At 41.9% G+C, this 27,251-nt stretch overlaps 1 protein-coding gene, 1 non-coding gene and 1 pseudogene across 2 annotated transcripts; 1 reads left to right on the top strand and 2 right to left on the bottom strand.

Annotated features, from left to right (window-relative positions):
• Positions 1-1,526: 1,526 nt before the first annotated feature.
• Positions 1,527-1,634, top strand: LOC148573351 (small nucleolar RNA R71). Its single transcript, XR_015906119.1, has one exon. It is a non-coding gene; the product is annotated as a small nucleolar RNA R71 (small nucleolar RNA).
• Positions 1,635-20,195: 18,561 nt separating this feature from the next.
• LOC107627044 (uncharacterized) lies at positions 20,196-21,629 on the bottom strand. Its single transcript, XM_016329922.1, has one exon. The coding sequence runs from the start codon at positions 21,627-21,629 to the stop codon at positions 20,196-20,198; it is 1,434 nt and encodes a 477-aa protein (XP_016185408.1).
• Positions 21,630-23,828: 2,199 nt separating this feature from the next.
• Positions 23,829-26,922, bottom strand: LOC148573350 (uncharacterized; annotated as a pseudogene).
• Between the last annotated feature and the right edge of the window lie 329 nt (positions 26,923-27,251).

Below are 27,251 nucleotides of genomic sequence, written 5' to 3'. Positions count from 1 at the left end.
TCAAGCTTCCTCTCCATGGTTGCAGAGGGAGATCCTTGGGTTTTGAATACAAGGGAGTTTTCATTCCATTGAAGGACTATTTCACCTCTGTCAACATCAATCACAGCTCTTGCTGTGGCCAGGAAAGGTCTTCCTAGGATGATGGATTCATCCTCTTCCTTTCCAGTATCCAGGACTATGAAATCAGCAGGGATGTAAAGGCCCTCAACCTTTACTAAAACGTCCTCTACTTGTCCATAAGCCTGTTTTCTTGAGCTGTCTGCCATCTCTAGTGAGATTTTAGCAGCTTGCACCCCATAGATTCCCAGTTTCTCTATTACAGAGAGGGGCATGAGGTTTATTCCTGAACCAAGGTCACACAAAGCCTTAAAGATCATGGTGCCTATGGTACAGGGTATTATGAACTTTCCAGGATCCTGTCTCTTCTGAGGCAATGTCAGTTGATCCAGATCACTTAGTTCATTGATGAACAAGGGAGGTTCAACTTCCCAAGCATCAATGCCAAACAATTTGGCATTCAGCTTCATGATTGCACCAAGAAACTTGGCAGTTTGCTCTTCAGTGACATCCTCATTCTCTTCAGAAGAGGAATACTCATCAGAGCTCATGAAGGGCATAAGGAGGTTCAATGGAATCTCTATGGTCTCTAGATGAGCCTCAGAGTCCTTTGGTTCCTCAGAGGGAAGCTCCTTATTGATCACTGGACGTCCCAGGAGGTCCTCCTCCTTGGGATTCACGTCCTCTCCTCTCCTCAGAGGTTCGGCCATGGCGCTTATGTCAATGGCCTTGCACTCTCCTTTTGGGTTCTCTTCTGTATTGCTTGGGAGAGTACTAGGAGGGATTTCAGTGATCCTTTTACTCAGCTGGCCCACTTGTGCTTCCAGATTTCTAATGGAAGACCTTGTTTCATTCATGAAACTTACAGTGGCCTTAGATAGATCAGAGACTAGATTTGCTAAATTAGAAGCATTTTGTTCAGAGTTCTCTGTCTGTTGCTGAGTTGATGATGGAAAAGGCTTGCTATTGCTAAACCTGTTTCTTCCACCATTATTAAAGCCTTGTTGGGGCTTTTGATCCTTCCATGAGAAATTTGGATGATTTCTCCATGTTGAGTTATAGGTGTTTCCATAAGGTTCACCTAAGTAATTTACCTCTGCTATTGCAGGGTTCTCAGGATCATAGGCTTCTTCTTCAGAAGATGCCTCTTGAGTACTGTTGGATGCAGCTTGCATTCCATGCAGACTCTGAGAAATCATATTGACTTGCTGAGCCAATATTTTGTTCTGAGCCAATATGGCATTCAGAGCATCAACTTCAAGAACTCCCTTCTTCATAGGCGTCCCATTACTCACAGGATTCCTTTTAGAAGTGTACATGAACTGGTTATTAGCAACCATGTCAATGAGTTCTTGAGCTTCTGCAGGCGTTTTCTTTAGGTGAATGGATCCACCTGCAGAAGTGTCCAGTGACATCTTTGATAGCTCAGATAAACCATCATAGAATATATCCAGGATGGTCCATTCTGAAAGCATGTCAGAAGGACACTTTTTGGTCAACTGTTTGTATCTTTCCCAAGCTTCATAGAGGGATTCACCTTCTTTCTGCCTGAAGGTTTGAACATCAGCTCTAAGCTTGCTCAGCTTTTGAGGAGGAAAGTACTTGGCTAAGAAAGCCGTGACCAGCTTATCCCAAGAGTTCAGGCTGTCTTTGGGTTGAGAATCCAACCATAATCTAGCTCTGTCTCTTACAGCAAAAGGGAAAAGCATGAGCCTGTAGACTTCAGGATCTACTCCATTAGTCTTAACAGTATCACATATCTGCAAGAATTCAGTTAAGAACTGAAAAGGATCTTCAGATGGAAGTCCATGAAACTTGCAGTTCTGCTGCATCAGAGAAACTAATTGAGGTTTCAGCTCAAAGTTGTTTGCTCCAATGGCAGGAATGGAGATGCTTCTTCCATGTAAATTGGAATTAGGTGCATTAAAGTCACCAAGCATCCTCCTTTCATTATTATTATTTTCGGCTGCCATCTCCTCTGCTTGTTCGAAAATTTCTGAAAGGTTTTCTCTGGATTGTTGTAATTTAGCTTCTCTTAATTTTCTCTTCAAAGTCCTTTCAGGTTCTGGATCTGCTTCCACAAAAATGTTCTTATCCTTGCTCCTGCTCATATGACAAGGAAGAATGGACAGAAAAATAATAATAATAATAGAGATCCTTTATACCACAGTATAGGGATCCCTTTGTGAGTGGAAAAAAAAGAGGGGGAGACAAAGAATGTGATGTAAAGGAAGAAACACATCTGTGAGGATGGAAGAGAGGTGAAATGAGATGTTAGGATATGAATGAATAAATAGAATGAGATGGGGGAGGGATAATTTTCGAAAATTATTTTGAAAAAGAGTTAGTGATTTTCGAAAATGGTTTTTGAAAAATGTTAGTAATTTTCGAAAATTTTTGAAATCAAAAATAGAAAATAAAAATAATCAGTAAAAAAAAAAGAAATTTTTGAAAAAGAGGGGAGATATTTTCGAAAATTAGAGAGAGAGAGAGTTAGTTAGGTGGTTTTGAAAAAGTTAAGAAACAAACAAAAAGTTAGTTAGTTAGTTGAAACAAATTTTTAAAAGATAAGAAGTTAGGAAGTTAGGAAAGATATTTTGAAAAGATATTTTTGAAAAAGATAAGATAAGAAGATATTTTTGAAAAGATATGATAGAATTAGTTTTGAAAAAGATTTGATTTTTAAAATCACAATTAATGACTTGATTCATAAGAAATCACAAGATATGATTCTAGAACTTAAAGTTTGAATCTTTCTCAACAAGCAAGTAACAAACTTCAAATTTTTGAATCAAAACATTAATTGATTATGTTATTTTCGAAAATTATGATATAAAATAAGAAAAAGGTTTTTGAAAATTATTTTGTTGGAATTTTCGAAAATAACCATGAATTTTGAAAAAGATTTGAATTTTGAAAAAGATTTTGAAAAAGATAAGATTTTCAAATTGAAAATTTGATTTGACTCATAAGAAACAACTTTGATTTTTAAAAATTTTTGAAAAAGTCAACTCAATTTTCAAATTTGATGAGAGAAAAAGGGAAAGATATTTTTTTGATTTTTTGAATTTTTATGAAAACATGAAAATTATGCAATGCATGAAATTTTTAGATCAAAACAATGAATGCATGCAAGAATGCTATGAATGTCAAGATGAACACCAAGAACACTTTGAATGTCATGGTGAACATCAAGAACATATTTTTGAAAAATTTTTAATGCAAAGAAAACATGCAAGACACCAAACTTAGAATTCTTTAATGCTTAGACACTAAGAATTCAAGAATGCATATGATAAACATGAAAAGACACAAAACAAAAAATCATCAAGATCAAACAAGAAGACTTACCAAGAACAACTTGAAGATCATGAAGAACACCATGAATGCATGAAATTTTCGAAAAATGCAAGATGCACATGCAATTGACACCAAACTTATAACATGACTCAAAACTCAAACAAGAAACAGAAAAATATTTTTGATTTTTATGATTTTCTAATTTTTTTGTATATTTTTTTTTCTCGAAAATTAATTTGAAAAAGGAAAATAAGGATTCCAAAATTTTTAATATGAATTCCAGGAATCTTGCCATGTTAGTCTAAAGCTTCAGTCCAGGAATTAGACATGGCTCACTAGCCAGCCAAGCTTTCAAAGAAAGCTCCAGTCCAAAACACTAGACATGGCCAATGGCCAGCCAAGCTTCAGCATGTAATTCAGACATGACACGCCTGACATACCCTACAGTCGTGTAAGAGCTGATGGTTGGAAGCCTCAGTCCAAAAGAATTTAGACATGGCTTTACAGCCAGCCAGGCTTCACATGCTTCATGAAACACTAGAATTCATTCTTAAAAATTTTGAATAAAATTTTTGAAAATATTTTTATATATTTTTTTTTTCGAAAACAAAAGAGAAATTTTTTTCGAAAATATTTTTGAAAGATTTTTTGAAAAGAAAACGAAAAGAAAGTTACCCAATCTGAGCAACAAGATGAACCGTCAGTTGTCCAAACACGAACAATCCCCGGCAACGGCGCCAAAAACTTGGTGCACGAAATTGTGATGTCCAGGCTCGAACAATCCCTGGTAATGGCTCCAAAGCTTGGTGCTTTGATCTTAATTCATAATTGTCACAACTTCGATACAACTAACCAGCAAGTGCACTGGGTCGTCCAAGTAATACCTTACGTGAGTAAGGGTCGAATCCCACGGAGATTGTTGGTATGAAGCAAGCTATGGTCACCTTGTAAATCTCAGTCAGGTGGATATAAAATAATCATGGAGTTTTCGAATAATAAATAATAAAATAGGGATAGAGATACTTATGTAAATCATTGGTAGGAATTTCAGATGAGCGAATGGAGATGCTTTTCGTTCCTCTGAACCTCTGCTTTCCTGCTATCTTCATCCAATCAGTCTTACTCCTTTCCATGGCTGGCTTTATGTGATACATCACCACTGTCAATGGCTACTTTCGGTCATCTCTCGGGAAAATGATCCAATGCCCTGTCACGACACGGCTAATCGTCTGGAGGAATCACCCTTGTCAATGGCTTCATCTTATCCTCTCGGTGAATAATATGCTCACGCACCCTGTCACGGCACGGCTATTCATCTGTCGGTTCTCGATCATGCTGGAATAGGATTTACTATCCTTTTGCGTCTGTCACTAACACCCTGCAATCGCGAGTTAGGAGCTCGTCACAGTCATTCAATCATTGAATCCTACTCAGAATACCACAGACAAGGTTTAGACCTTCCGGATTCTCTTGAATGCCGCCATCATTCTAGCTTACGCCATGAAGATTCTGGTTAGGAGATCTAAGAGATACTCATTCTAGCTTAATTCATGTAGAACAGAAGTGTTTGTCAGGCACGCGTTCATAGGGGAGAATGGTGATGAGCGTCACACATAATCATCACCTTCATCATGTTCTTGAGTGCGAATGGATATCTTAGAAGAGAAATAAGAGGAATTAAATAGAAAACAGTAGTACTTTGCATTAATCTTTGAGGAACAGCAGAGCTCCACACCTTAATCTATGGAGTGTAGAAACTCTACCGTATGAAAATACATAAGTGAAGGTCCAGGCATGGCCGAGATGGCCAGCCCCCTAAACGAGATCAATAGTCTCCTAAGATGAACAATGGAATAAAACTGAGACCAAAGATGGTCAAAAAGACTAGTAAAGGTCCTATTTATAATAAACTAGTCACTAGGGTTTACATGAGTAAGTAATTGATGCATAAATCCACTTCCGAGGCCCACTTGGTGTGTGTTTGGGCTGAGCTTAAGTGTTGCACGTGCAGAGGCCATTTGTGGAGTTGAACGCCAGTTTCTGTGCCAGTTTGGGCGTTCAACTCTGGTTTTGGATCCTTTTCTGGCGCTGGACGCCAGATTTGAGCAGAAGGCTGGCGTTGAACGCCAGTTTACGTCATCTATTCTTGGCCAAAGTATGGACTATTATATATTTCTGGAAAGCCCTAGATGTCTACTTTCCCACGCAATTGGAAGCGCGCCATTTCGAGTTCTGTAGCTCCAGAAAATCCACTTTGAGTGCAGGGAGGTCAGAATCCAACAGCATCAGCAGTCCTTCTTCAACCTCTGAATCTGATTTCTGCTCAAGTCCCTCAATTTCAGCCAGAAAATACCTGAAATCACAGAAAAACATACAAACTCATAGTAAAGTCCAGAAATGTGAATTTAACATAAAAACTTATGAAAACATCCCTAAAAGTAACTAGATCCTACTAAAAATATACTAAAAACAATGCCAAAAAGCGTATAAATTATCCGCTCATCACAACACCAAACTTAAATTGTTGCTTGTCCCCAAGCAACTAAAAATCAAATAGGATAAAAAGAAGAGAATATACTACAAATTCCAAACTATCAATGAAACAGAGCTTCAATCATATGAGCGGGACTTATAGCCTTTTGCCTCTTGAATAGTTTTGGCATCTCACTTTATCCATTGAAGTTTAGAATGATTGGCATCTTTAGGGACTTCAGATTTCGAATAGTGTTATTGACTCTCCTAGTTCAGTATGATGATTCTTGAACACAGCTTCTTTATGAGTCTTGGCCGTGGCCCTAAGCACTTTGTTTTCCAGTATTACCACCGGATACATAAATGCCACAGACACATAATTGGGTGAACCTTTTCAGATTGTGACTCAGCTTTGCTAGAGTCCCCAATTAGAGGTGTCCAGGGTTCTTAAGCACACTCTTTTTTTGCTTTGGACCTTGACTTTAACCGCTCAGTCTCAAGTTTTCACTTGACACCTACACGCCACAAGCACATGGTTAGGGACAGCTTGGTTTAGCCGCTTAGACCAGGATTTTATTCCTTTAGGCCCTCCTATCCACTGATGCTACAAGACACTAAAAATGATAATAAAAATATGGAAGCACAATTGAATCAGATAAAACAGCAGATATCAAGGCAGATAACAGAAGAATGCCAGGCAGTTCAATTAAGAAGTGGAAAAACATTAAATACCTCACTTCAGAGCAGTAGAAAACCAAGAAAAGAACAACTAACAGAGGATGAGCAAAATATTATCCAAAATCCCTTTGAGGACAGTGAGAGCCCAGAGAGGAATAACTCTGGCGTTCAACCGCCAGAAAAGAATGCAAAGCTGGTGTTAAACACCCAACCCATTCGCAGTTCTGGCATTCAAACGCCAGAAACAGGTAGGGAGTTGGCGTCAAACTCCCAATGGAAGCTCAGTTCTGGCGTTCAAATGCCAGAAACAAGTAAGGAGTTGGCGTCCAACGCCAATCCAGCTTCTAACCCTGGCATTCAAATGCCAGTGAGGGATCAGACACACACAAGTGCTGATAACAACCCCTCTAAAAAGGCTTCTCCAACCACCTCTGCAGGAAATAAACCTGCAGCAACTACGGTTGAGGAATACAAAGCTAAGATGCCTTATCCTCAAAAACTCCGCAAAGAGGAGCAGGATAAGCAATTTGCCCGCTTTGCAGACTATCTCAGGACTCTTGAAATAAAGGTTTCGTTTGCAGAGGCACTTGAGCAAATACCCTCTTATGCCAAGTTCATGAAAGAGATCTTGAGTCATAAGAAGGATTGGAGAGAAACTGAAAGAGTTCTCCTCACTGAAGAATGTAGTGCAATCATTCTGAAAAGCTTCCCAGAAAAGCTTAAAGATTCCGGGAGCTTTATGATACCATGCATATTAGAGGGCAATTGCACCAAGACAGCTTTATGTGATCTTGGGGCAAGCATCAACCTAATACCTGCATCCACTATCAGAAAGCTTGGTTTAACTGAAGAAGTCAAACCAACCCGAATATGTCTCCAACTTGCTGATGGCTTCATTAAATACCCATCAGGCATGATTGAAGACATGATTGTCAGGGTCGGGCCATTCGCCTTTTCCACTGACTTTGTAGTGCTTGAAATGGAGGAGCACAAGAGTGCTACTCTCATTCTAGGAAGACCTTTCCTAGCAATTGGACGAATTCTCATTGATGTCCAAAAGGGGGAAGTAACTCTGAGGGTCAATGAGGATGAGTTCAAGTTAAATGCTGTCAAAGTCATGCAGCATCTAGACACACCAAAAGACTGCATGAAAGTTGATCTTATTGACTCTTTAGTAGAGGAGATCAACATGGCTGATAGTCTCAAATCAGAGCTAGAAGACATCTTTAAAGATGTTCAGCCTGATTTGGAGGATTCAAAGGAAATAAAAGAGCCTCTGGAAATTCTTCAGGAAGAGGAAAAACATCCTAAACCCAAGCTCAAACCACTACCACTGTCCCTGAAATATGCATTTCTGGGAGAAGGTGGCACTTTTCCGGTGATCATAAGCTCTGCTTTGAATCCACAGGAAGAGGAAGCACCACTTCAAAATCATTGTAATTCAAAATCCATAAATTACAATAAATTTTCTGAAAACTTTAAGCTACAGAAGCACAAGGCCAAGTTCTGATGGCTTCAACCCATTCCTTATCCGGTAGTTGTAAGAATAATAATGAAGCTTCCCATCACTTAGTCTAAATTTCAGTTCTTTCAAGAAGGTTTCATTCTGCATGACATCCAATGCATTGGTGACACTGTAGTCCTTCTGTTTTGCTACAATGAGAGCATCATTCATCAGTTGAAGCAAGAGGGTCTTGTTTGACCTCTAACAAGGGAGTTGGAGCTTCAATAGGGCCTTCAGGAAAACTGGTGTCCCCTACATCCTTGAACTACCCGACAGGTTAGGTTTCCCAAAATTTATTCCTTCTTTCAAAGGAGAGGGATTCTTGAACTTTTTGTGCTAGATTGTCCAGTGCAAGATCGCTTTCCCAAAATTCAACTCAGTAATGATTTTCAGCAACAAAAGGATTTAGCTAAGTAATTATTTGAGTAGAACAGCAACAAAATCAAAATTCAATGAATGTTATTGTACAAGATGTCTTTGATATGGGTTGAGAGATGGATCGAAAACCTGCGGATCGAGGCGGATGCCGGACCACTTGACTGGAGCAAAGGGGGGAGGTTCCTGCAAAGACACTCCGATGCTCAAGTCAGAATGGATCTGAGAGGTATAAAGTGGGAGGAATGAATGAATACCTGGAGGGACCTGGGTCCTCTTATTTATAGGTGATGGTAGCTATCTTATCTTTATCTTATTTGACTAAGATAAGGGAGACATTTGAGTTCGAAAGTTGGTTAGGAATTCTAGTGGGCCTGTTTCCGGCCTTCTAGAAGGTTTCGGAGGGTCAGACCCGGGTAGCCAGGTTTGGGGACTATTCTGGGTCGTGGGATTTGTGGGCCGGATCCGTAACAGTTGCCCCCGTAGTGGGAAAGCGGGCGAGGTCAGTTTCTTCCGCTGGCATGGGGTTAGGCCGTTGGTGGCCTTCTTTTTGTCGTATGGATGTTTTTTTCCCGAACGCTCGTCGCGGTGGGTCGGTGTGTCGGACCCTAGGATGGGCCAACCCGTAGAGTCTGTCAGACTCGTAATTCGTGTTGTAGGAGGCGTGACCTTTCCATTTCTCTGTGTTCACTTAGCTTCCCAATGCGCGCTGTCAGTTAGGTTTTAAGAGAGCATTTATTGCGGAGGAAAAGATGCTTGGGTTGCCTTCCAATTTTGCCCTTTTGCGTTTGTTGGTTACTAGGGGTATTTTTGGTTTTCTAGCCCCTTTTAATCATTTTATGCTTTTTCTTCTTCCCTCGTTTATTTCATTTTGCTTTAGTCTTCTTAGTTTTTACTCTGCAACTTTGCTTTCTTCTTTCTTCTGCTTTGGGGTGCCCTGCTTCTCAGCCGTTGCGTTCCTATCTTTCGGGTTTTATCGGTGCATCACCAGGTTGGTATTCTTTCTCCGTTTCCTATGTGATTTGTGTTTTCCTTTTGCATTTCTGTTTTGTATCTGTTTAGTGTAGATTAGGATTGCCTCTGGTGTATGATGGTTTTGCATGGTGGTAAACATTTTTCTTGGGGTAGTGAGTTTTATGAGGGGATGAGCACCACTGTGTAGTTGGTAGTGTGTAGTGGTGTCTATTTGGTTTCCTCCACCGTTTTCTGCCGGGTTTGGCTGACGGTGGTGCTCATCACTGTTTTAGGTATGGCTCGTCGGAGGACGGAGGGTATGAGGGCTCCGGTGGCCCCAGCGGGGGGTGTCCCTTCCCTTTTTTCTTGGGTTACTAGTGACGTGTGGGGGACGCCATCGCGGATGACGGAGGCGGACCTCCAGCGGCTCCGTGATCAGGGAGCTGTTTGTGGGGGTGGCGACGCCAAACGTCATTACAAGCTTTCTCTTCCCGGGGTTGATGAGAGGGTTTGTTATACCAACCTCGACTCCCCGACCGTTCCGGAGTGGGTGTGGGTGTACGAGGCGATGTTCACCCGACTCAGCGTTCGGCTCCCCTTTTCCCCTTTTGTTCAGCAGCTGTTGAGCCGGTGCTCCGTGGTGCCGTCCCAACTGCATCCGAATAGCTGGGCGGCGATACGGTCTTTCGAGCTCGTTTGTGAGTTTCTGGAGCTCCCTGCCTCGGTGAATGTCTTCCTTTTCCTCTTTTTGTGTACCTGACGTTAGGATTTTTGCCAGTAAAGAATTTTATAAAAATAGTTGCGTTGTAGATATAGTCTCTAAACCAACATAAATCCCTTCGTACAAACGTTTTGGTTGTCACAAGTAACAAACCCCTAAATAAATTGATAACCGAAGTATTCAAACCTCGGGTCGTCTTCTCAAGGAATTGCAGGAGGTGTTCTTATTATTGGTTATGAGTCTTGTAAATTGGGGGTTTTGGAAAGAAGGAGCAAGTAATGTAAGATAACAAGTCGTTAAAATAATAAATAACAAAGCTCTTGGCAAGGTATAAGAACTAGAAGTCCTATCCTGGTTATCCTTATCAATTGTGATGAGAATTGGATTTTTCTCCCACTTTGTTAACCTCTAACTATGAAGGTAAGTTAAGTGGATGAATTAATTTTTATTCCTCAGATCCTAGTCTTTCCTTGAGAAAAGTTAGAGTTATTGGAACTCGAATTAATTCTTGAATAATTCCAATTTTCAATCAACAATGAGTTTGATAACTCAAGTGTCTCCAATGACTCAACCAAAGCCAAGAGGGAAAATTCTAAATTAAATTAAAAGCATCAATATAAATAAAGCAAAGCATTCTTAAATCTGAAATACCTTAAATAATATTAATTAAGAAAATCATAACATGAATGTAGCATAAGCCAAATAGGCAACATAACTAATATAAGCATTAAAGTTCTGAAAGTAAGAGATAAATATAAAGTAAAAGAACATTGAACCTGGGATTGAGAGGCACACCTAAAACTAAGAGAAATCCTAAATCCTAATCCTAAGAGAGAGGAGAGAACCTCTCTCTCTAAAAACTACATCTACTCCTAAAATTTTGAATATGAAAAGCTTGTTTATGAATGGATATATTTCCTCACTTTATAGCCTCTAATCTGTATTTTCTGGGCCACAAACTGGGTCCGAAACAGCCCAGAATTCGCTGGTTGCGAATTCAAACACGCTGATTTTTGTCACTACGATGCGTCGCATGGAGCACGCGTTTGCGTCGCTTATCATCAGGGAAACTATGGCATATTATATATCAAATCGAAGCCCCGGACGTTAGCTTTCCAACACAACTGGAACCGCGTCGTTTAGACCTCTGTAGCTCAAGTTATGACCGTTTGAGTGCAGAGAGGTCAGGCTGGACAGCTTTAGCAGTTCCTTCAGTTTCTTGTATTCCTTCCACTTTTGCATGCTTCCTTTCCATCCTCTAAGCCATTCCTGCCTTGTAATCTCTGAAAACACTTAACACACATATCAAGGCAGCTAATGGTGATAAGAGAGGATTAATATTAGCAATATAAAGGCCAAAGAAGCATGTTTTCAATCATAGCACATAATTAGGAAGGTAAATGTGAAACCATGCAATTAGTATGAATAAGTAGGTAAAGAATTGATAAAAACCACTCAATTGAGCACCAGATAAACCATAAAATAGTAGTTTATCAACCTCCCCATACTTAAACATTAGCATGTCCTCATGCTAAGCTCAAGAGAAACTATAAAGAAATGAAGAGGAATGGTAGAATGTATGAAATGCAACCTATCTTATATGAATGCAACTACATGCAAAATGTTTCTACCTACTTGGTTAAAAGCAAACAAGTTCTCCAAGACAAATACAAACCAATTTCGACTAATTCAAATTAAACAATAAAAGACAAGTAAACTTGTAAGAAGATAGCTCATGAAAGCAGGGAATATAGAATCAAGCATTGAACCCTTACTGGTAGTGTATATCACTCTAATCTCTCAAGTGTATAGGGTAATTCACTCTACTCTTCTCTAATCATGCTTTCTAAACTTTGTTCTTCATCTAACCAATCAACAAATATTTAATGTACCAATGCAAACATCATGAGGTCTTTTCAAGGTTGTAATGGGGCTAAGGTAAGGTTGAGGGTATATATATGGCTAAGTGAGCTATGAATTGAATCTTTAATTAACCTAAGCTTTCACCTAACATACATATACTCTATATAATTCTAATTCATGCCTAGCTACCCAAAATCCTCACTTTTGTATCACATACTCATGTATCAACTTTTCTTTAATTTTATCACATATGCATTGATCTTTTATTAACTTAACATTGGGGTAATTTTGTCCCCTTATTTATTTATTTATATTATATATTTTTTTTCTTTTTCTTTTTCTCTTTTTTTTATTATTTTTTTTTGAATCATAAAAGCAAACATAACTTATCAATGCACATGGATTCTCCATTATTTTTCTATTTTGGTTTTTCATGAGTAGGTTCCCAAATTCCCAATATTCAAATAAAGTAGAGACATGATACATTCCGTTATTAACCCAAGTTTCCACAGTTTTCCCACACTTAATTGTTGCACAATCCCTATCTTAAGCTAACCAAAGATTCAATTGGGATATTTAATTATTTTTCTGCTTAAGGCTAGTGATGTGGTAAAATACAGAACAAATGGGGATTAAAAGGCTCAAAGTGGCTGACAAGGGTGATTTAAAGGGTAGGCTTATTTGGGATAAGTGAGCTAAAATCAAACAATGGCCTCAATCATATGCAAGCATGTAAATACACTAAATAATGGACATATAGATTGGAATAAAATATAGATTACAATCATAGAGAAGGAAACTCACAGGAATAAAATATTTAAGGTTAAATAATGTAACCATATAAATAAGCTCAAATCTCACAGGTTGTGTGTTCTTCAGCTCAAAAATCATGTTCCAAATACAACTTCAAACAAATTTAACACAAAAATTTTGATTTAAATTAGTGAATACTATAAAATTTCTTGAAAAAGAAAATATTACTTCAACCAAGTAGTAACTAAATGCATAAAATCAAATAAACATGCAATCAAATATGCAGATGCAACAATGAACAAATAAAGAAAATAAAAGTATTGGTGTTGAAAAGAAGGTAACTAACCCCTAGAAGTCGGTATCGACCTCCCCACACTTAAAGATTGCACCGTCCTTGGTGCATGCTAAGATGTACAAGTGGACGGGCTGCTCCAACTGATGTCTTTCACTATAGATTGTGCAGATTGACTTGTCTGTCTCCCCAGTTAGAAGCTTTCCCTTTCCCTTCCTCGGTGGCCATCCTGAAAGAAGAGAAAAAGAAGAAAAGTAACCCATAAATAAAGATAAGAACATAAATGAAGTATGGGTGGGTTAATGCCAAATGATAAGGGTCTCAATTACATGGAAGCTTTAACATGTATGTGAGAAAACAATAGAAGCCATGGCATACTAGTGGTGCAAAATTTGCAACAAATGGGAGGTGTGTGGGTAATGAAAATATCAATATAAGTTCATGTCAATACAAGTGAAGTGCAAGTATCATAAAAGATTGGCATTGGCAGATAATTAATATCATCCCATAGTGTAAAACAAGTCGCTTAGCACCAAAATAATACCAGAAAAGATACAACAGTTGAATATGAACAAGTAACACCAATGGAAAAATAATAAATTTAGAAAAGAAAATAAAAAGATGCACAAAATTAAAATGCAAGGGATGAAAGTATGTAAATAAATTAAATAAAATAGAAAGGAGGTGAAAAAGATGATAAATCAAAGAAAATAAGAAAGGAAGGAAAAAGAAATAAGAAAAGATAAGAAAAATAAGGATTTGGAGAAGAAAAGATAAGATATTTGGTGAATTAGGATAAGCTGTGCGGCGCAAGCGACGCGGTCGCGCGACTTGCGCTTAAACTGATTGACGCGGTCGCGTGACCCGTTTTATGCCACTGGCGTGAGGGCAGCCTCACACTCGCACAACTCTCTATTCAAAATCATTAATTGCCAAATATTGGGTGACGCAATCGCGTGGGGCATGCGATCGCGTGAGTGGCCTTATTTCCAATATGACGCGGACGCGTGGGGCACGCGTTCGCGTGGGAGGGCTTGGGCTTCCAGCACGAGTCCAGCCCAATTCCAGCTAAACTTTCGGCCATACACCCTTTTTACGTCGATTTACAGGGCCACGCGGTCGTGTGGGTGACGCGGACGCGTGGGAAAGCTATTTTTCAAATGACGCGGTCGCGTCGGCGACGCGGTCGCGTGGGTCAAATTATGCTAATGGCGTGCCTCCAGCCACGCTCTTGCATGACTCTCTGTTCAATTCTTTTCTTCCCAACGCACTAGTGATGCGGACGCGTCAGCGACGTTGCCGCGTTGCGTGCGTGCTTTTTTTTTGTGTAAAATGCATAATGCAATGCTAATATGAATGTTATGCATGATTCCAGGTTCAATGAAGTAAAATAAAATAAAACTCAAAAATAAACAAAACGGAATAAAATTAAAATTGAAAAAAGGAACGATCATACCATGGTGGGTTGTCTCCCACCTAGCACTTTTAGTTAAAGTCCTTAAGTTGGACATTTGGTGAGCTCCTTGTTATGGTGGCTTGTGCTTGAATTCATCCAGGAATCTCCACCAATGTTTGTGATTCCAGTAACCTCCGGGGTCCCAAACTAGGCATGTAAATCCCTTAAGAAGCTTCAAATAGATTCTTAGGCTCCCGGGGTGACAAATGTCAGAGCAGATTCCAGGATCCCAAACCTTGCTTTTACACCCATCTTCAAATTGATTATCATGATTCCATCCGGGTGGTTCAACTTTAGAATTCTCACTGAAGCGTCCAAACAACTTCCTAGACCCATTCAATTGAGCTCTACACCAACCTTTGCGTTTAAACTTAGAGCTTCCAACCATAATGAACCTTGCAGGACAATTCTTACCACTGACCATCTTTCTCTTACTCTTAATGCCACAAAGAGCTCTAAGTTGACCATCCGTCTCCAGTAGCCCATATTCAAGTGGAATTAGAAAGCTAAGGGATATGAATTTTACCCACTTGAATGTTGTGAAGGATGATGGCAACTTAGGGGGAGGGGTCTCCAATAACTTTGGCAAGGTGATTCCAAGCTCCACTCTCTTGTGCTCTTTGACAACTTCCACCTCTTTGCAAACTTCTTTAATTTCAACCTCTTCCTCTTGGTAGCTTTCTTCCAATTCAATCTCTTCTTCATTACTTACCAAGGGTATGGGAGGTTGTACTTTTTCTTCTTTAATTTCCATCTCTTGGTCAACCTCTTCCAAGTCTTCAACCATGATATGCCTTAGAGGTTGTACACCCTTTTCAACATCAATTTCAATTGCCTTGGAAGGAGGTTCCATAACCTGACTTTCCCATGGAGGGTCAACATCTCCTAAGTCTACAACCACTTCTTCCTCTTCAATAATTACAGCTTCCTCCACTTATTCTAGCACAAAGTCATGCTCCGTACTGTCCACTGGAGTTTCTAATATCTCCTTCATGCTACGTTCTTCATTAGATTATCCACATGAAGCCATGGGGGTTTCTTGAGTGTCCGAACGTCGGGAAGCTAATTGATTTATTGCTTGATTCAATTGATGAAGTGTGGCATTAAATTTTTCACATGTTTCCTTGAGTTGCTTCGTTGATGCTTGGGGTGATGGATATGGACATGATGCATATGGAGGTGGTGGTTCTTAGGAGTAATTGGGTTGGAATTGGGGTGGTTCTATATATGGTTCATATGGTTCATAAGGTGGTTGGTATGGTGGATGAGGGTTAGGATCATATGGAGGTGAATGGTGTAAAGGGGCTTGTGAGTTTGGTGGTTCAAAGTTGTGTTGAGGAAATGGTTCATAGGCATATGGTGGTGGTTGTTGATAGTCCATTGGAGGTGGTTGTCGCCAAGAGGGTTGATCAAATCCTTGTGGCTCCTCCCATCTTTGATTGTTCCAACCTTGATGCCTGTTCTCATTGTAACCAGACTCATAGCGAAGGGGGTGAGAGTTCATAGTAGCAAATAAAAATTAAAAACAAAAATAAAAACAAATTGAAATTAAAAGGTTATTTAAATTTTTGAATTTGAAAATTAAATTTTGAAAGTTGAAATTTGAAATTTTGAAATTTGAATTTTAAATTTTTGAAATTTGAATTTTGAAATTTGAAATTTGAAATTTGAAATTTGAAAATTTTTAAATTTGAATTTTGAAAATTGAAACTTGAAATTTGAAATTTGAGTTTTAAATTTTGAATTTTTTTTGAATTTAATGAGAAAAGAGAAAAACAATAAAATGACACCAAATTTAAAATTTTTAGATCAAAATGAAGAAAACAACTAAGAACAACTTGAAGGTCAAGATGAACACGAAGAACAACTTGAAGATCAAGATGAACACTAAGAAAAAATTTTTCGAAAACTTTTTTTAATAACTAAATAAAAACCAATAACCTCTTAATTTATGAAAAGGAAAAAAATAAAAACAAAAATAAAAACAAATAAACAAGCAAAAAGTAAATATTTACAATAACCAATAATAAGGCACACGTTTGCAATTCCCCGGCAACGGCGCCATTTTGACGTTAGGATTTTTGCCAGTAAAGAATTTTATAAAAATAGTCGCGTTGTAGATATAGTCTCTAAACCAACAGAAATCCCTTCGTACAAACGTTTTGGTTGTTACAAGTAACAAACCCCTAAATAAATTGATAACCGAAGTATTCAAACCTCGGATCATCTTCTCAAGGAATTGCAGGGATGTGTTCTTATTATTAGTTATGAGTCTTGTAAATTGGGGGTTTTGGAAAGAAGGAACAAGTAATGTAAGATAACAAGTCGTTAAAATAATAAATAACAAAGCTCTTGGCAAGGTATAAGAACTGGAAGTCTTATCCTGGTTATCCTTATCAATTGTGATGAGAATTGGATTTTTCTCCCACTTTGTTAACCTCTAACTATGAAGGTAAGTTAAGTGGATGAATTAATTTTTATTCCTCAGATCCTAGTCTTTCCTTGAGAAAAGTTAGAGTTATTGGAATTCGAATTAATTCTTGAAGAATTCCAATTTTCAATCAACAATGAGTTTGATAACTCAAGTGTCTCCAATGACTCAACCAAAGCTAAGAGGGAAAATTCTAAATTAAATTAAAAGCATCAATATAAATAAAGCAAAGCAATCTTAAATCTGAAATACCTCAAATAATATTAATTAAGAAAATCATAACATGAATGTAGCATAAGCCAAATAGGCAACATAACTAATATAAGCATTAAAGTATCTGAAAGTAAGAGATAAATATAAAGTAAAAGAACATTGAACCTGGGATTGAGAGGCACTCCTAAAACTAAGAGAAATCCTAAATCCTAATCCTAAGAGAGAGGAGAGAACCTCTCTCTCTAAAAACTACATCTACTCCTAAAATTTTGAATATGAAAAGCTTTTTTATGAATGCATGTATTCTCCCACTTTATAGCCTCTAATCTGTATTTTTTGGGCCACAAACTGGGTCCGAAACAGCCCAGAATTCGCTGGTTGCGAATTCAAACACGCTGATTTTGTCACTGCGATGCGTCGCGTGGAGCACACGTTTGCGTCGCCTATCATCAGGGAAACTATGGCATATTATATATCAAATCGAAGCCCCGGACGTTAGCTTTCCAACACAACTGGAACCGCATCGTTTGGACCTCTGTAGCTCAAGTTATGACCGTTTGAGTGCAGAGAGGTCAGGCTGGACAGCTTTAGCAGTTCCTTCAGTTTCTTGTATTCCTTCCACTTTTGCATGCTTCCTTTCCATCCTCTAAGCAATTCCTGCCCTGTAATCTCTGAAAACACTTAACACACATATCAAGGCATCTAATGGTAATAAGAGAGGATTAATATTAGCAATATAAAGGCCAAAGAAGCATGTTTTCAATCATAGCACATAATTAGGAAGGTAAATGTGAAACCATGCAATTAGTATGAATAAGTGGGTAAAGAATTGATAAAAACCACTCAATTGAGCACCAGATAAACCATAAAATAGTGGTTTATTAGTACCCTTCCGACCAAGGAAGGGAAGCACAAGAAGGGGTATATGACTTTTAGAGCTCAGCCCCATCGCCGGGTCTTCGGTTTGTATGAAGATTCTTTTCATGGGTTTAAGAGTGGATATTTTAATGTCCGTCCTACGAGGGGGCATCATTCGTTCTGGTTGACATTGGAGGGTGAGCGGCGGTTCCCCATGTATTGGAATTTTGGGGCGGGGCCGTCCGTTCTCACTCGGGTGACGCAAGAGTTCTTAACTGCGGAGGATCGGGATGTCGCTCTTGTTCTATGGCAGTTGTTTGGGGAGTGTCCCCTTAATCCTCGGGACGTGATGGGTGACCCGGTCGCTTGTCGGACCTATGTTGGTGTGTGAGCCCTTTTTTTTTTGTTTCCGAGTTGGATACTTAGGCTTTTTCCTTCTTTTTGTCTTTTTCGCAGTTGAGATGGCTGGAGGTTTGATGACCCTTGCGTGGTTGAAGGCTCAGTTGTCTCAGGGGACTCCTTCCGGTGCTACTCCCTCTACTCCGATCTCGCGACCTAGTGATGAAACGAGAACTGTTTCTGAGGATCTCACGTTGACTGGAGGTGGGACTGAAGGGTCGGGTCGGGGTGTGGGGGTTGATGATGATGTGGTTGAGGTGTCGCTGGAGGGTGCTTCCCGTAAGCGAAAGCAGTTAGAGGATGATGATAGTGAGAATTTGGCAGAAGGGGATGGTGCGGTGCCATCGGTAATGGATCATCGTTTCGACGCTCCGGCTTTCATTGATGAGTATCTTATGCCCAGCACGGAGGATTTTTTCCGTGAGTGTGACGTGACCTTTCAGGCTAAGTCTCTCTATCGTTCCCTCCTTCGTTCTGCTGTGATTGTCTGGAAGGCCGAGCCTGTAATGGCTCAGGTGGGCCTTTTGGACAAAAAACTCCGTCAGTCTCAGGCCGAGATTGCGAGGTTGAAGGGGTTGCTCGCAGATGCCGAGTCGGCGAGGGAGCGGGCAGAGAAGTCATCCGAGGAGTCTGGTGCTGAGATCCTTCGTCTTTCCGAGGTTGAGACTTTTCTTTTGTCTCAACTTGGGGAGGAGCGAAGGAAAGCTTCGGATGCGGAGTCCCGGGCAGCCGTGCTTTTGGCTGACGTTGGTTCGCTGAAGGGTGAGGTGGCTGATTTGAAAGCGGAGGTCGTGGTTTTAAAAGAGGAAAAAGCTGTGTTGCTTGCCGATGTGAAGGAAGCTGTTGCTGCTACCGAGGAGACGATGAGAGCTCAAGCTTTGGTGTTGGCGCCTGATGCGGACGTGTTTGTGATGGGAGCTTTCAAGACTGTCCGTGATGGCGAGATTGTCGACCTCGAGTAGTTGTGATTATGACTATTTTGGATTTTTTGTTTTTATGGATTTTGGCCGTGTGGCCGTGTAATCGTGACTTGAAGTTTATTTTGTTTTTATGGATTTTGGCCGTGTGGCCGTGTAATCGTGACTTGAAGTTCATTTTACACTGGTTGGGCTGTTTTGTGCCTTTTTGTATATTCCGTTTTAAGCCGTTCTTTTTTAATTTACTCATTCCCTTTGTTTGGTTAGCGGACCATCGTGAGGTCAATTTTTTGTGGATATCCGTATCTAGGGCCCGGGGGGTGATCGGTCCCCCAATTTTGGCCGTGCTTTTATTCCGTGCTTAGGAAAATAGCTTAATGGAATTTTATTGATGGTTGGGCCTCATTAAAACCCTCCGTTTGTGGCGGGAAAGAGTATCCGGGATTGATACTTAAAGAGAAAATAGAAAAATTTGTTGTAAAGAAGACTAAGCGAAATAAAATAAAGGAGGAAACAAATAGGGAAAAAACAAAGTTAAGGGATGACCTAGGGGGTCAGTCTAAGTGTGGTATCGTCGCAAGTTGGCAGCGTTCCATGCCCTCGGGACTTCGTCGCCGTTTAGCCGTTCGAGCTTGTATGCTCCCTTTCCGATTACCGCCTTGATTCTGTATGGTCCTTCCCAGTTGGGGGTGAGTTTTCCTTCACCCGGGGTTGGGGCTCCGATTAAGTTTTGTCGTAGGATGAGGTCGTCGGGTACAAATTCTCTTTGGATGACGCCGTGATTGTACCTTAGACTGATTCTTTGTTTTAGGGCTAGCTCTCTGATGTGGACTATGCCTCTTACCTCGTCGGTGAGGTCTCGTTCTTCTTCTTCGTCATTGCCCCCGACCGTTCTCCTTGGGCTTGGGTCTCCTATCTCTACCGGGATGACGGCCTCCACGCCATATGTTAGTCAAAAAGGGGTTTCCCCGGTGGCCGTTTGGGGGGTTGTTCGATACGACCATAAGACTGATCTGAGTTCGTCGGCCCATAGTCCCTTGGCTTCGTCAAGTCGCTTCTTTAGTCCTTTGACGATTATTTTATTTGCGGATTCTACTTGCCCGTTTGTTTGGGGATGTTCTACCAAACTGAAACGGTGGGATACGTGCAACCCTTCTAGGAATTCTCTGAATTTCCTATCGGTGAATTGGGTTCCGTTGTCTGAAATGACGATCTCGGGGATCCCGAACCGGCTTACGATCTGTCGCCAAAGGAATTTTTGGCATTGGATTGCTGTGATGGAGGCCAGGGATTCGGCCTCGATCCATTTAGTGTAATAATCTATGGCGACGATGAGATACCGGAGTTGACCGGGTGCCGTAGGAAAGGGCCCGACGAGGTCGATTCCCCAGGTACCGAATGGCCGTTCTGCCGATATAATGCTGAGTTGGTGCGGGGTGGCCTGGTGGATATTGGCGTGCATTTGGCATTTATTACAGTTTTTTACCAGCTGCATGGAGTCTCGGATAATCGTGGGCCAGAAGTATCTGGCCCGGATGACTTTTTGGGCCAGGGTTTTACCCCCGATGTGGTTGCCGCAACAACCTTCATGGACTTCGCGGAGTATGTACTCTGTATCCCCAGATTCGACGCATTTGAGGAGAGGTTGCGAGAATCTGCATTTGTATAGTTGTCCCGCAATGAGTGTGTAATTGGCGGCTTCCCATTTTGTTCGTTTTTCCTCTTTGGGGTCTTCTGGTAGTGTTCCGTTGAGGAGGTATTGTAGGATAGGGTAGGTCCATGATCCTTGGCTAGAGAGTGTCAGATAGGCGTTAATCGTGGTCGATATGGATGGTGATCTGACGACTTCCTGAATTAGCGACTTGTTGCCGTGTCCTGGTTTGGTGCTGGCTAGTTTGGAAAGTAGGTCTGCCCTGGCATTTCGTTCCCTAGGAACGTGTTGTATGGTAACGTGATCGAATCCTCCTTTCATTTCGTGTACTCTAGCAAGGTATTGTTGGAGTAGGGGATCTCGCATCTGGTAGTCTCCGTTAATTTGGGAACTGACAACCTGTGAATCGGTATTCACTTCCAGGACCTTTGCTCCGACTTCCTTGGCTAGGGCTAGGCCTGCCAGGAGGGCCTCATATTCTGCTTGATTATTTGAAACTGGGAACTCGTATCGTATTGAGTGTTCGATCGTGATCCCGTTTTGACTCTCGAGTATGACTCCTGCGCCTCCATAGGTGACGTTTGATGAGCCGTCGACGTGTAGTTTCCATGATTCGGGGGTGGAGTTTCCCGGGGTCATCTCGGCGATAAAATCGGCCATAGCTTGTGCTTTGATTGCATTTCGGGGTTTGAACTTGATCTGGAATTGGGATAGCTCGATGGACCATGCTAGCATTCTTTCTACTAGGTTAGGTTTTTGTAGTACTTGTTTGACCGCTTGGTCGGTTCGGACCGTCACAGAATGAGCCTGGAAGTATTGTCGCAGGCGCCGGGAGGCCGTGAGGAGTGCGAAAGCTAACTTTTCTAGGCGTGAGTAGCGAGTTTCCGCGTCTTGCAGGACTTTGCTTATGAAGTATATGGGTTTTTGTTCTTTCTTCTCGTTTTCGCGGATGAGTGCTGATGAGCGGATAATTTATACGCTTTTTGGCATTGTTTTTAGTATGTTTTTAGTAGGAGCTAGTTACTTTTAGGGATGTTTTCATTAGTTTTTATGTTCAATTCACATTTCTGGACTTTACTATGAGTTTGTGTGTTTTTCTGTGATTTCAGGTATTTTCTGGCTGAAATTGAGGGACTTGAGCAAAAATCAGATTCAGAGGTTGAAGAAGGACTGCTGATGTTGTTGGATTCTGACCTCCCTGCACTCAAAATGGATTTTCTGGAGCTACAGAACTCGAAATGGTGCGCTTCCAATTGCGTTGGAAAGTAGACATCCAGGGCGTTCCAGCAATATATAATAGTCCATACTTTGGCCAAGAATAGACGACGCAAACTGGCGTTCAACGCCAGCTCTCTGCCCAATTCTGGCGTCCAGCGCCAGAAAAGGATCCAAAACCAGAGTTGAACGCCCAAACTGGCACCAAAACTGGCGTTCAACTCCAAGAAGGACCTCTACACGTGCAACACTCAAAGCTCAGCCCCAGCACACACCAAGTGGGCCCCAGAAGTGGATTTATGCATCAATTACTTACTTTTGTAAACCCTAGTAGCTAGTTTATTATAAATAGGACATTTCACTATTGTATTAGACATCCTGAGTTTTATCTTCGGATCAGAAGAGTCTTGGTTACTCCGGTTCCCCTCTGGGGCCGAGACCAATGAACTCCATTATCACTTATGTATTTTCAACGGTAGAGTTTCTACACTCCATAGATTAAGGTGTGGAGCTCTGCTGTTCCTCAAATATTAATGCAAAGTACTACTATTTTCTATTCAATTCATCTTATTTCGCTTCTAAGATATTCATTCGCACTTCAATCTGAATGTGATGAACGTGACAATCATCATCATTCCCTATGAACGCGTGCCTGACAACCACTTCCGTTCTACCTTCGACTGAATGAGTATCTCTTAGATCTCTTAATCAGAATCTTCGTGGTGTAAGCTAGAATGATGGCGGCATTCAAGAGAATCCGGAAGGTCTAAACCTTGTCTGTGGTATTCCGAGTAGGATTCAATGATTGAATGACTGTGACGAGCTTCAAACTCGCGATTGCTGGGCGTAGTGACAGACGCAAAAGGATAGTAAATCCTATTCCAGCAGGATCGAGAACCGACAGATGAATAGCCGTGCCGTGACAGGGTGTGTTGACCATTTTCACTGAGAGGATAAGATGAAACCATTGACAAGGGTGATGCCTCGAGACGATTAGCCGTGCCGTGACAGGGCATTTGGATCATTTTCCCGAGAGAAGACCGAAAGTAGCCATTGACAATGGTGATGTATCACATAAAGCCAGCCATGGAAAGGAGTAAGACTGATTGGATGAAGATAGTAGGAAAGCAGAGGTTCAGAGGAACGAAAGCATCTCTATTCGCTTATCTGAAATTCTCACCAGTGATTTACATAAGTATTTCTATCCCTATTTTATTAATTGTTTTCGAAAACCCCATTACTATTTTATATCCGCCTGACTGAGATTTACAAGGTGACCATAGCTTGCTTCATACCAACAATCTCCATGGGATTCGACCCTTACTCACGTAAGGTATTACTTGGACGACCCAGTGCACTTGCTGGTCAGTTGTGCGAAGTTGTGAACCATGGTATTGGCATCATGTTTTTGGCGCCATTACCAGGGAAAGAAAGAGCAATGAATTTTACATAATTAAAGTGTAATCACAATTTCTGCGCAAGTGCTGCTGCGAGTGCTTCTTCCGTTATGGAGAGGTATAAGTAGAGAGCCTCCCCTGTTTGGGGTTTGGCGAGGACTGGTGGTTCTGCTAGGACTTTCTTGAAATGTTGGAATGCTTCTTCACATTCTGCTTCCCATTTGAAGGGGGCTCCCTTCTTCATCAGTCTGAAGAAGGGGATTGCCTTTTGAGCCGATGCTCCGAGAAAGCGGGATAGCGCTGTCAGTCGGCCGGTGAGCTTTTAGATGTCGTTAAGGTTTTTTGGGCTTGTCATCTCGAAGACAGCACGACATTTCTCTGGGTTGGCTTCAACTCCGCGTTGTGTGATCATAAAGCCGAGGAACTTTCTTGCCTCCATTCCGAAGGCGCATTTTGTCGGGTTGAGTCGCATTTGGTGCTTTTGTAGGGTGTTCATTATGACCTTGAGGTCGCTGATGAGTTGTTCGCCGGATTCGGTCTTGGCGAGCATGTCGTCTATGTAGACTTCTAGTTTTGTTCCGGATAGGTTCTGGAATATTTTGTTGACGAGCCATTGGTAGGTGGCTCCGGCGTTCTTTAAGCCGAAGGGTATGACTATGTAGCAATACGTCCCGTCGGGGGTGATGAATGCCGTTTTTTCCTCGTCAGGTCGGTGCATAGGTATTTGATTGTAGCCAGAGTATGCGTCAATGAAGTTGAGGTACCGGTGTTCGGATGCGGCGTCTACCAATCCGTCGATGTTTGGCAGGGGGAAGGCATCTTTTGGATAGGCTTTATTGAGGTCCGTGTAGTCGACGCACATTCGCCATTTCCCGTTGGATTTCTTAACTAGCACGACATTCGCCAGCCACGTTGTGTAGTGTAGTTCCCTGATAAAGTTTGCTTCGAGCAGGGCTTTTACTTGCCTTTTGACCTCGGCTGCTCGGTCTGGGGACATTTTTCGTCTTCTTTGTGCCACGGGTTTGGCTTTGGGATCTACGATTAGTCGGTGGGACATTAGGTCGGGGTCTATTCCGGGCATGTCGGCTGGTGTGAACGTGAACAGGTCCCTGTTTTGTTTCAGGAATTGGGAAAGATCTTCTTTGAGGTCATATGGGAGATTCCTATTGATGAAAGTGTCTTCGTCTTTGGTTTGCCCTACTTGTAGTTTTTCTATGTCGCCTTCTGGTTCTGGCCGGGGTTGGCCGTCTTGCCGGGCGTCCAGGTCGGCTAGGAATATCCCAGTTGCGTTACGAGACTTCTTTCGTAAAGCTAAGCTGGTGTTGTCACATTCTGCTGCGACTTCCCAGTCTCCGTGGATGTTACCGATGGAGCCGTCTTCCGTTGTGAATTTCATAAGGAGGTATTTGGTAAAAATGACAGCGGAGAAGTCGTTGATTGTTTTTCTTCCGAGGATGACGTTGTAGGCGGTGGAGTCTTTTAGGACCACGAATTCGGATAAAATTGTCTTTCTTTGGTTGCCTGACCCTATGGTGAGTGGGAGGGTGATGGAACCGTCTAATTTGAGGAAGTTATCTCCGAGTCCCATGACGCTGTTGCGGTGTGTTTGGAGGTTGTCATTGCGGAGCCCGAGTTTGTCGAAGGCTCCTCGGAAGAGGATATTAGAGTCTGCACCAGTATCCACCAGTATTCTTCGTACTAGTTCTGTTCTGATTCTTGCCGAGATGACGAAAGGTGCGTCTTCGGCCGAGGTGCCGTGCTGGCAGTCCTCGGGTAGGAAAGTTACCGTGTTGTCAGTAACGATAATTGGGGTTTGGTCTCTAACGGCGAGGATTTTGAGGTCCTTTTTTAGTGAAGATTTTGACTTGCCTGATATGTCTTTGCCCATGATGATGTTTAATATTATGGTTGGGTCGTCGTCCATGCTTTCCCTAGGGGATTGTTTTTGTGTTCGCGGGTTGCGTCCTTCTCTTTCTGGCGACCTGTCCCTTTCTGCGCGTTTTGATTCTCTGATGAGTTTGGCAAACTCTGGTAGCTTGCCGTCTCTTATGGATTGTTCGAGGGCATCTTTAAGGTTAAAACAGTCTTGTGTCCTGTGCCCGTAACCTCGGTGGTAATCGCAATAAAAGGGTTTTATTGCCGCCTGTTCTTTCTTTAAGTTGTCGAGCTTTTGGGATGATACCTCGATCTGCTATCTAGTGGTATATTTCAGTAATTGAGGCTGTTAGGGGTGTATAATTAGAGAATTTCCCGATTCTGGGTGGTCGGTTTGTGCTTGTTGGTTTGGGGTGGTCTCTCTGATTTTCTCTGGTTGGTGGGTTATGCCGCGGTGCCGGGTTGCCGTGTTGGATGTTGTTATGTTGTCGTTTGTTGGCAGCGACGACCTGGCTGACCTCCTCGTCGTTGATGTAATCTCTGGCGATGTTATGGATCTCGTGCATGGTCCATATTGGTTTGGTGGTAAGGTGCTTGCAAAAATCTTCGTTCATGAGCCCGTTGGTTAAATAGAGGCTTGCGACGGAGTCCGTGAGTCCGTCAACCGTTAGGCATTCGTCGTTGAAGCGGCCGAGATATTTTCTTGTGGATTCGTCTTGTTTCTGTGTGACCCCTAGTAGGCTGATGGGGTGTTTAGCTTTAGTGATTCTGGTTGTAAATTAGGCCATGAACTTTCGCGAGATGTCGTGGAAACTAGTTATGGATCCGTTGCGGAGAGCGTTGAACCATTTGATTGCCGGCCCCGCTAGGGTTACCAGAAAGGCTCTGCATCGGACAGCGTCAGCCGCGCCTTCTAGGTTCATCCTGGCCTCAAAGGCCGTCAGGTGTTCCTGGGGGTCTTTGGTTACGTCATACTTCATGTCCGTGGGTTTATCGAAACCTTTGGGGAGTTTTGCTTTTAAGATTCTTTCCATGAAGGGGGTAGCTCCCATTATTGTGTGATCGTTTCTCGTGCACTTGGTTTCTCGGTGTCGTTGGTCGTCGTCCGTGTGAACGGGGTCGCGGGAGGTACTGCGGCCGTATCTTTTGCTGTGTCGCCGCTCTAATGATCTGTCGTGTCCTTGGTTACGTGAGGTGCTTCTGTCGTGCCTCTTGGCGTGTCGCCTTTCTGGCGATCTGCCGTGGCGAGACCTGGATCTGGAGGTCGCGTGACTTCCGTATTCGGCATTGTGCTTTTCCTTGGTGACAATTCGATCTTCGAGTTCTTGTACTCGGTGGCAGAGTTCTTGGATTATTTGGGCTGACCTGTCTTCTGGTTTCTCGGGATGTTGAGTTTTGGTGAAGATGGGACCGTCTTCCTTGTTATGGACGGCACTTGCTATCCTTCCGTGGAGTATGGCTTCTTGGTGTTCGGGAGTAGGGTTTCGTGTTCTGGAGTCGTCATGGTGGCTGATGGAATGCTCTTCAAATCCGTCCGCCATTCCGACTCAACCGGTGGTGGTTCCCCACAGACGGCGCCAATGTACAAGATGTCTCTGGTATGGGTTGAGAGATGGATCGGAAACCTGCGGGTCGAGGCAGATGCCGGACCACTTGACTGGAGCAAAGGGGGGAGGTACCTGCAAAGACACTCCGATGCTCAAGTCAGAATGGATCTGAGAGGTATAAGGTGTGAGGAATGAATGAATACCTGGAGGGACCTGGGTCCTCTTATTTATAGGTGATGATAGCTTTCTTATCTTTATCTTATTTGACTAAGATAAGGGAGACGTTTGAATTCGAAAGTTGGTTAGAAATTCTAGTGGGCCGG

This window comes from Arachis ipaensis, chromosome B2 (assembly GCF_059453495.1).
Source record: "Arachis ipaensis isolate K30076 ecotype BB chromosome B2, ASM5945349v1, whole genome shotgun sequence".
Classification (NCBI taxonomy): Eukaryota; Viridiplantae; Streptophyta; class Magnoliopsida; order Fabales; family Fabaceae; genus Arachis; species Arachis ipaensis.
The sequence above is the reverse complement of the archived record's forward strand: the minus strand, read 5'-3'. Positions and strand labels throughout refer to the sequence as shown.